The sequence below is a fragment of the Mustelus asterias genome, unplaced genomic scaffold, assembly GCF_964213995.1.
Source record: "Mustelus asterias unplaced genomic scaffold, sMusAst1.hap1.1 HAP1_SCAFFOLD_150, whole genome shotgun sequence".
Lineage (NCBI taxonomy): Eukaryota > Metazoa > Chordata > Chondrichthyes > Carcharhiniformes > Triakidae > Mustelus > Mustelus asterias.
Genome location: NW_027590172.1, coordinates 194422 through 205143, shown reverse-complemented (window position 1 = coordinate 205143; position 10722 = coordinate 194422). Strand labels below are relative to the sequence as shown.

Here is a 10722-nt window from a genome sequence, read left to right as displayed (position 1 = left end):
GGCAAACTGTAGTGGATCCAGGTAGTCCGGGAGGCTGGAATTGACTTGTGCCATGACTAACCTTTCGAAGCACTTCATAATGATGGATGTCAGAGCCACCGCCGATAGTCATTAAGGCATGCTGCTTGATTTTTCTTAGGTACCGGGATGATGGTCATCTTCTTGAAGCAGATAGGGACCTCAGATTCTTGTAAAGAGAGGTTGAAGATGTCTGTGAATACCTCTGCCAGCTAATCCGCGCAGGATCTGAGTGCATTTCCAGGTACCCCATCTGGGTCAGTTGCTTTCCGTGGGTTGACCTTCAACAAAGCTGCTCTGACATCTGAAGTGGTGACCCCAGATACAGGTTCATCCAGGGCTTCCAGGGTGGAGGGCATGCTCTTGCTGACCACTTTCTCAAAACGGGCGTAGAATGCATTGAGCTCATCAGGGAGGGGTGCGTTGGAGCTGGCAATTTTATATGCCTTCATCTTGTAGCCTGTTATGTCTTGCAGACCTTGCCATAATTGGGGTCGGTGTGGCTTGCCTGGGACTCTAGCTTGGTCTGGTATTGTCTTTTGGCATCTTTCGATTGTATCTGGCTTTCTTGTGTAGGTCAATGTCCACCTTCCACCTTCTTCTGTCGGGAAAAAGATATAAAATCTTGAAGTCACATACCAACCAACTCAAGAACATCTTCTTCTCTGCTGCCATCAGATTTTTGAATGGACTTACGTCGCACTAAGTTGATCTTTCTCTACACCCTAGCTATGACTGTAACACTACATTCTGCACTCTCTCCTTTCCTTCTCCATGAATGTTATGCTTTGTCTGTATAGCACGCAAGAAACAATACTTTTCACTGTATATATTTGACAATAATAAATCCAATCAAATCAAAACAAATTTGGATGTGAATGTACAATGCATGGTTAGTAAGTTTGTGGATGATACTAAGTTAGGAGTATTATTGATAACGAAGATGTACAATGTCAATGGCACCTGCTAGGTATTGTGCAATACATCTAATCCTATCAGATTAGAGCAGCAAGGATTAGGGCCAAGGGAATATTGGACTGCAGAGTTACAATAACATTAGATTTTTTTTCTCCTTCTAACCTGTCTTAGAATTTCCTTCAATAACGAGACGATCAATATTTCCTTCAACAACTAGATGATCAATATGAGAGGATGAGCATTTCTGTAATTACAAAAGGAAAATTAGTGGCTGCAATTATCCTGAGATATTCTGCATTGTCTACTATCTCCAAATGGGCCTGATAACATAGGGTGGGAACGGAATGTTTAATGTTAGTGTTTGTTGTTGTTTCTGTGCTGAATGTAAGATTCTGTTTCAGAGAAGAAGGTCGAATATTGGATGGTCAAGACTGCTCGTTGTCCTTGGAGGGTCATTTTTCCCGAAATTTCTTGAACTTTGTGGCTTTATCCCGAATATTAGACAGGTGGGTGAGCGTTGTCCGCCCCAAAGGACAGTAAGTGTCCCGTGTGTATATTTGTGTGTGAGTAAGTGTATCCATGTGTGTATCATGGAGTAAATCTGCGTATATCCTCTGTGCATGTACCTGTTGATATACGTGGGTTTCTGTGCGTTGAGAAGATGTCCGTTTGTGTGTGACTGCGGGAGAGAATGTGTGGGCCTCTGTGTTTAGCTGTGTGCTGCTTTTCATTAACTGTACTACAAGCCTTCCTCTCCAAACAAACAATGTGGTTCCTGAGAATTCCATGGAGTGATTTGAATGATGCAATTCGGAGATTCTCCATCCAGGGTGAAACCACAGGCTGCCCGTGTGCTGTGTAAAACTTGACATTGCAGAGGTCCTATTTCTCCCAGAATAACCTGGTGTCTGCTGCTTTCCAGATCCCTTCCTTTCCGCTCATCTGTTTGAAGCCACAAACAGAAAGGTCCAGTTTTCTCCTGGAGTTTGACACAAAGCAGCTTTCACAATGATGCAGAGTTTCAGCCAATGAGGGAGATCCGGGCTCAGCCCCGCCTCTCATTCACTCTGATTGGTTGGAGGACCAGCCGCTCCCGCTCGGTCCTCCAGCCCCGCCCCCTCTTCCTATTGGTCCGGAGCTGCCGTCAATCAGTGCCCGGGCATTGTGATGTGGAGCATGCGCAGTGTCATTGCTGGCCTTGGTGCTTGTTTGTCCCGGAGAAGCGGAGTCAGCGTTAGGCGGTGGCTGGGAGGATTTGGAAACACTTTGTGGATCCGCAAACCCTTCAGAATCATTGTCAGCTCCCTGGTTTGCAGCTGCGGGGCTTCTCCCTCCCTCCCTCCCGGGAACAGGCCCAGGTTAACGGCCCCATCCTGGCTCAGCCACTGGAGGATGGTTCACATCAGAGGATGGGGGAGGGGGACAATAAATAAGAGGTTACACTTTGGCCTCAAATCAATGAGGACTCTGATCTCTGGGAAGGAAGGAAACCCTGGGAGGTGGGCGGGGAGGATTCACAAACACCCGCTGGAGGCCCCAACACCCCCAATAAGACCCATTGGTTTTATTGTCAGTCTGCAGACAGGAGCTGGAGAACTGAACCCAGTAAGAAGTTTAACAACACCAGGTTAAAGTACAACAGGTTTATTTGGTCGCAAAAGCCACAAGCTTTCGGAGCGCTGCTCCTTCATCAGGTGAGTGGGAATTCTGTTCACAAACAGGGCATATAAAGACACAAACTCAATTTACAGAATAATGGTTGGAATGCGAATACTTACAGCTCATCAAGTCTTAAAACCACATCATGAACTGAACCCAGACAGAGGAGAGGGAGGGAGAAAACTGGGAGTGGAGGAAAGAAATGGTGGAGATGGGTTTGGATTTCAGCCCAGGGAGGAGGGAGAGTGTGTGGGACGGGGATTTACAGATTTGGGGGAACAAGAGAGGAAAAAATGTTCCAGAGAAACTGGAATTGTTCAGAATTTTTATCCAGTTCTGACAGTGATGACTTTTCTAAACTTTTTTACAGGATATTCGAAGTGAAGGAACGGCAGTCGGAAAACTCAAACCGGACATCACATCTGACAAAGTTATTCAGTTCCTTAGGAGCTGAATATCATCGGCCTTTGAATGTGGAAGGAGAAATATTTGTCTGTTCTGCCTGTGGGCAAAGAAATTTAACATCAGTGTGACCGGAAAAGTATCGGGACAAACCCACACCCGAGTGAGAGTGTTCCAGCGAACTGACTGTGGAAAGATCTTTAAACAGTTACACAGCCTGAAGAAACATAACACTTTTCACAGCAGGGTGAAACTATCTGTATGTTGTGTGTGTGGACCAGGCTTTAACTGATCATCCAACTTGGAGAAGCACAAGGACACCAGCACCATGGAGAAACCGTGGGAATGTGTGGATTGTGGGAAGGGATTCGGTTTCCCATCACAATTGGAAGTTCATCGGCGCAGTCACACTGGGGAGAGACCGTTCACCTGCTCCGTCTGTGGGAAGGGATTCACCCATTCATACAATCTTCTGACTCACCAACGGGTTCACACTGGGGAGAGGCCGTTCACCTGCCCTGTGTGTGGGAAGGGATTCACTCGCTCATCCCACATTGTGACACACCAACTTGTTCACACTGATGAGAAACTGTTTACATGTTCTGACTGTGAGAAGAGTTTTAAATGCAAAAAAGATCTGCTGACACACCAACGAATTCACACTGGGGAGAGACCGTTCACCTGCTCTGTGTGTGGGAAAGGATTCATTCAGTCATCCCACTTGCAGACACATCAACTTGTTCACTCTGATAACAAACTTTTTAATTGTTCTGACTGTGCGAAGAGCTTTAAAAACAAAAAGGATCTGCTGACGCACCAATATACTCACACTGGGGAGAGGCCATTCACCTGCTGTGTGTGTGGGAAGGGATTCAGCTGCCCATCTGCCCTACTGAACCACCAGAGAATTCACACTGGGGAGAGGCCCTTGTGGGGGTAGGGCCTGGGTGGGATTGTGGTCGGTGCAGAGTCGATGGGCCGAATGGCCTCCTTCTGCACTGTAGGGTTTCTATGATTTCTATGACCTGCTCAGACTGTGGGAAGGGATTTATTAATTCATCCAACCTTCTGATACACCAGCAGTTCCATACAGGGGATCGACCGTTCACCTGCTCTGAATGTGGGAAGGGATTCACCCATTCATACAACCTTCTGACACACCAGCAGGTTCACAGTGAGGAGAGGCCATTCACTTGCTCCGTGTGTGGGAAGGGATTCACCCGTTCATACAACCTTCTGACACACCAGCAGGTTCACAGTGAGGAAAGGCCATTCACTTGCTCCGTTTGTGGGAAGGGATTCACTCGTTCATCCAACTTATTGAATCACCAGCGAGTTCACACTGGGGAAAGGCCGTTCACCTGCTCCACGTGTGGGAAGGGATTCAGTCAGTCATCCAACGTGCTGACACATCAGAGAGTTCACAGTGGGGAGAGGCCATTTACCTGCTCTGTTTGTGGGAAGGGATTTTCTCATTTATCTTATCTTCTGAAACACCAGCGAGTTCACACTGGGGAGAGGCCGTTCACCTGTAATGTCTGTGGAAAGGGATTTATTCAGTCATCCCACCTGCTAACACACCGGCGAGTTCACAAGGGACTGCAAGGTTTGGATTCTACACTTATCGATGCTGTTAATCATATCCAGGTCTGAATCATCTTCACTCTGACTTTTTTCTTCTGTTGAGGTTTGATATTCTGAATAAATGTGAAATAGACATTTGATTGAATCATTGTTGTAGATTTTTGTCTTTTCCATTTGAGTGTTTAACGTCACCAGGCTGGAGCTCAGAAAGGGCAATCTGAGGGAGGATCATACAGTAGCAACAGAACTTCATTCTTGACCCAGTCCTTCAGGGTCACGCTGAGAGGGACAAACAGCACTTTGGTCTTTTTCGTCACTTTCCACTGACAGCAAAGTCCCCGTGTGGGTGAATCCTGAGGTGTGAAAAAAATGTGTCCCAGTCGCTCTTTTCCATGGTTCCGAGCTCCTAGACACGGAAAAGAAGCTCCTTTACAACTGTGTTTAGAGTCAGGAAGAACAATGGTGAATGCTGGAAACGTGCTGTCAAAGATTGGTGTAAAACTGGGATCTATTCCTGACTGAGAGTGAAACGGCAGGTTTAGGTTTCCAGACTAAAAATGCAAAAAAGTCTAAAACATTTTAATGTGTGTGTGTGTCAGTCCTGGTTTATTGAACAGAAACTGGCTTAAAATAAATTGGTTGAAGTCTGCATCAAAGTAGCAGCTGGAGAAGTTCAAAGGAGCCTGTTAACTGCTGGGACAATTAGACAACAATTTGATTCCCAGATAGAGAAGGAGCTGCAGTGTGTGTCCAAGAATTCTCAGTTTTGTTGTGTGCTTCCCATACACTATCCTTTTAAATAAACCTCACTCCTATCAGCCTTTAACCATTATGAACAGAACAGAGAGAAGCTGAGCAGCACCAGAGCCCTGACTGATCATTTAAGAATGAGTGATGTGTTCAGCTGAAGTTTCCTGTTGGTAGTTTTCTGGGTGATCTCCTTATTTTGATCATCCTCAGTGACCCCTGGGTGTGAACCTGCTCTCCTCTCTTTCAGACATTCACTCACTTAACATCTCCTCTCTCTCAGAAACTCAATCACTCAACATCTCTCATCTCTCTCACACTCACTGAACGTCTCTCTCTCTCTCCAGGCATTCACTCACACTTACCTCACCTTCCACCTCTCTTACACTCTAACCTCGCTCCTCTCTCATTTTCACTTAACCTCTCTCCTCTCAGAAACTGTCTTCGTCACTTAATGTCTCTCTATCTTTCTTTCAAACACTCACTCATTTAACCTTCCTATTTCAGATCTGCTTATACTTGTTCATTGTTTTCTCTCTCTCATTACCTCTCTCTGAAAAAGCACAAACACACTTCATCTCTCTTCGCTGCCTGAGAAAACATGTAATTGATGGAGATTCAATCCTCTCTGTTTCTCTCTCCCACTGCCTCTGACAGGCCCTGACTCACTTTAAATCTCCTCTTTTCTAATAACCCTCTTTGGGAAAACTCATTTGTTCTCTAATTCCTCCTCATTTCTCCCACTGATGACCCTCAGTCCATCTCCCAATTCAGTGAATGTGTTAAAAATCCATAATAATCTCCTTTCTTTATTGTTTAAAATGGGAATGGAGCTGAATGTAATGCTGAGACCGGCAGCAATCTGTGTGGTTGTTCTTGATGCTGTCAGAGTGAGTTCACCCTCACAGGAAGGAAGACTGTTCATGGTGATAACATCAAACTGACACCGGCTGTTTCACTCTCAGGTAACACAACTTCCTGTTTCTCTGCTGCCGGTTCCAAACCTCACATCTCAGTTCTGAGCAGAAAATAAATCCAGGGACAACAATCTGGTGAGAACATCTGTCAATGCGGCCTATATCTGTCCACAGAGTCAGGGCAGAGTCACAAAGGTCACATTGTGGTGACATTTACAAATGAGCCAGTTATTTCTGTTCAGAGTTTCCATTCGCAGATATAACCAGCTGTGTCTGTGGATCAGTTACTGAATCATAGAAACCCTACAGTGCAGAAAGAGGCCATTTGGCCCATCGAGTCTGTACCGACCACAATCCCACCCAGGCCCTACCCCCATATCCCTCCATATTTTTACCCGCTAATCCCTCTAACCTACACATCTCAGAAAACTAAGGGGCAAATTTAGCATGGCCAATCAGCCTAACCCACACATCTTTGGACTGTGGGAGGAAACTGGAGCACCCGGAGGAAACCCACGCAGACACGAGGAGAATGTGCAAACTCCACACAGACAGTGACCCGAGCCGGAATCGAACCCAGGTCCCTGGAGCTGTGAAGCAGCAGTGCTAACCACTGTGCTACTGTGCCGCCCACTGAGTTCCCTCTGCTCTGACGTGGAGATGCCGACTCTGCTCCCCATAGCTGGGAACTGATAGCCTGCTCCCTTATATTCTATATCATTCTCTCTGTATTGCTTGTTTCCTCTGTTTCTCAGCTTTTATCTTTGACCGCCTCATCTTCCTGCTTTTTAAAATCTTTCTCAATTTTTCTCTCAGTCTTTCTGTCTCTCCCTCTGTACCTCTCTCAGGCTCTGTGTGTTCCTATTTGATCAAGATGTTCAAAATCATGAAGAGTTTCTGATTGATTATAGAGGGATAAACAGGGAGAAAAGCAGAAAAACCCGGCAGGTCCGGCGGCATCTGTTCAGAGAGTTAACATTTTGAGTCCATTTATTCTTCAGGGCAGGAAAAACATGGGTTATCCATCTTAGATCAGGGAATGTGATGGGGAGATTTAATAGAGGTGTTTAAAATGACAAATGATTAATGATAGTATCAATGGAGAGAAATTATCTCCCAGGAGCAGGAGGGTCTGTCGATGGAGAGAATCGATTTCCTTGGTGCAGGAAGGTCTGTAAGCAGAGGATACAGAGATTTAATTTAATTGACAACAGAATTGGAGGGGGTGATAAGGAGAATGTTTTACACAATAACTTCATATGATCTGGAATGCACAAACTGACAGGTGCTAGAAACAGGTTTACTAGTAACTTTCAAAGGGAATTGGATAAATACTTGCAGAAGGTAAATTGGCAGAGTTATGGAGAATGGGATTAATTGGACAGTTCACTCATCTTTGTGACATTCTGAATGTTTCTCTCCTCAGGTTTTAATATTTGATCTTTTCGATTATAATGTGTCTCAAACAGAAGATTAAAATATTGTGTTTGATGAGCTGTCAGATCTCTTTCCTGTGTGTCTGTGTAACTTGAGAACTGGAGATAACCATGAGGAGGAACTGATTATTTTCAGTTCCTCGAACAGATACACCTCAGATATCAGAAATCCCTGGAGTTCCCCATGTCCTCATTATTCTCGCCTCGAGTATAACAGCTCTCAGTCAGGCCGAATCAGTCACATGTATCTGTCATGATGTTTCCACTTGTATTTTATCACTCACCTCCCAGTAACACTCACCATAACACAGACACCTTAAAATATCATTGTTCCCTTACACTTTGTCCTCCTATTATAATCAAATGTTTGTTGGGCCTCTTGTCTCCCTTAATGTCAGATTACCTGCAGTTAAAATGACCTCAGAGACACTGAAACCGACCTTTGTGATTATTATACCAGACTCCAATCAGCCCCAGGAGCTGCAGTTGTAAAATACAGTAAGAGTTTTAACAACACCAGGTTAAAGTCCAACAGGTTTATTTGGTAGCAAATACCATTATCTTTCGGAGTGCTGCTCCTTCGTCAGCGCTCCGAAAGCTAATGGTATTTGCTACCAAATAAACCTGTTGGACTTTAACCTGGTGTTGTTAAAACTCTTATTGTGTTCACCCCAGTCCAACGCCAGCATCTCCACATCATGACAACCATCGACGTTGTAAAATACAGCAGAATTGGAATAACAGACAGGTTATTGTTTGATACTGACAGTGGCAGAGTAACACACACCGGAATCTAAATACATTATATCAATAGACCATGACTCACTCACACTATCAAATGAAACCTAAACTTTGGTTATGGTGCACTAGATACTGACTGTATTACCATTACATTGGATCTAATGCTGTGTTCGCTAACATACTGCAACGTGACTCTTATTATTTGAACAAACATTGTATTTGTTGCACTCAGAGTAAGTCAGTGCTTTGCTGTGTTGTCTCTGTGCCCCATCTCCACTCTGATTGTATTGGAGTCTGTGTGTGTCATTGTTACACTCAGAGTAAGTCAGTGCTTTGCTGTGTTGTCTCTGTGCTCCATCCCCACTCTGATTGTATTGGAGCCTGTGTGTGTCATTGTTACACTCAGAGTAAGTCAGTGCTTTGCTGTGTTGTCTCTGTGCTCCATCCCCACTCTGATTGTATTGGAGCCTGTGTGTGTCATTGTTACACTCAGAGTAAGTCAGTGCTTTGCTGTGTTGTCTCTGTGCTCCATCCCCACTCTGATTGTATTGGAGCCTGTGTGTGTCATTGTTACACTCAGAGTAAGTCAGTGCTTTGCTGTGTTGTCTCTGTGCTCCATCCCCACTCTGATTGTATTGGAGCCTGTGTGTGTCATTGTTACACTGAGACTCTGTCACTGTGATTATTGGACAAGCAGCAAGTCACCGTCACAATGCCCGGCTGATTGACGGCAACGCGGGCCAATGGGAAGAGGGGGCAGTGCAACCAATAGGAGCGAACGAGGGGCGGGGCCAACTTTAACTCGAGCATGCGCAGTGTGAGTAATGGCGATGGAAAACGGCTTTTGTTTTGGGCTCGGAAATCTGTTCGAGGTGATTGGCGGTACGGAGAGAGCAATGGATCGCCCGGGTGGGTGGAAACGCTACGTAAGCATGTTGTGTAAGCCGCAAACCGCGGAAGAGAGCTTCCCGGACCCAGTTTGTACCGAGCGGGGCTGCAGCTCCTCGTGTTCGTCCCGGGTTAACGTTCGCCATCTTTATTGGGGGCAATATGGAGCAGTGCGCACGTGCGGCCGCCATGTTTGTAGAGGGCAATGTTGTCAATGAGTGGGAGGCGCTTGTTCCCCAGTGTTCAGAATGGAGACAACTTGTCCATCAAACTGCATCAACCCTCTGAGTCCCAATGTCTTATTGATGAGACAGAGCGGTGACAGAGAAGGAAAAAGAAAGGGAAATAAAAACAGAAAATGCTGGAAAATCTCTGCAGATCTGACAGCATAGAACATAGAACATTACAGCGCAGTACAGGCCCTTCAGCCCTCAATGTTGCGCCGACCTGTGAAACCAATCCAAAGCCCCTCTCATCTACACTATTCCAATACCATCCATATGTTTATCCCCAATGACCATTTAAATGCCCTTAATGTTGGTGAGTCCACTACTGCTGTAGGCAGGGCATTCCACGCCCTTACTACTCTCTGAGTGAAGAACCTACCTCTGACATCTGTCCTATATCTATCACCCCTCAATTTAAAGCTATGTCCCCTCGTGCTAGCTATCACCATCCGAGGAAAATGGCTCTCACTGTCCACCCTATCTAATCCTCTGATCATCTTGTACGCCTCTATTAAGTCACCTCTTAACCTTCTTCTCTCTAACGAAAAATTACACTGTAGATAAGTAAGCCCCACCAACTTTCCCAGAAGACTAAGGAAATTTGGCATGTCCGCTACGACTCTCACCAACCTTTACGGCTCCCGGGTCAAGGTCAGGGTAGGAGGATAAACATTCTCTCCACCTCTGTGTCTTTTTCTACCGCGCGGAGGCGTTTCCTGTGCGGGCTGCTGCTGCACACCTTCCACTGCCGCCTCCTCGCCTGTCGCGCAGATACACCTTGGCGGGCCTTGTTTCCGTAGAGGTCCCTCTATGGAGGGATTGCCCCAATTACATCGGGGACCTGGGGTGAAGGGTGATGCATGCAGCAGTTCCGCACAACCGTAGGATTCACTGGTTCACGGGCTATGAAGCTTGCCCCTTCTGTGGCCTTGTGGAGTCCGTGGACCATGTCTATGTTTTGTGTCTTAGGTTGCACTCTCTTTTTGTTGGGGTCGGGATGGCGACCTCCTCGTGAACCTGCTCCTGGGATTGGCGAAATGCGCCATTTACCGGTCCAGGCACCGGGCGATCGAGGGGGCCGTCCATCCTGACTGTCTTCCCCTCTACCGCAGCTACGTTCGCGGCTGGGTGTCCCTGGAGAGGCGGCATGCGGTGTCCACGGGCGCGGTTGACGCCTTCCGTGCC

At 46.2% G+C, this 10722-nt stretch overlaps 3 protein-coding genes across 3 annotated transcripts in view; all 3 read left to right on the top strand.

Annotated features, from left to right (window-relative positions):
• LOC144484979 (uncharacterized) overlaps window positions 1–3937 on the top strand; it is a 565458-nt gene extending 561521 nt beyond the window's left edge. Inside the window, exon 2 of the mRNA XM_078203305.1 lies at window positions 2966–3937. Within this exon, the coding sequence (XP_078059431.1) occupies window positions 3326–3937 (612 nt within the window). The 5' untranslated portion in view covers window positions 2966–3325. The remainder of the gene's footprint in view (window positions 1–2965) is intronic.
• Window positions 1–10722, top strand: part of LOC144485002 (uncharacterized) — a 397873-nt gene that overhangs the window by 208938 nt on the left and 178213 nt on the right. The window lies entirely within an intron of this gene.
• LOC144484978 (uncharacterized) overlaps window positions 4018–10722 on the top strand; it is a 41233-nt gene continuing 34528 nt past the window's right edge. Inside the window, exon 1 of the mRNA XM_078203304.1 lies at window positions 4018–4638. Coding sequence (XP_078059430.1) covers window positions 4018–4638 — 621 coding nt within the window. The remainder of the gene's footprint in view (window positions 4639–10722) is intronic.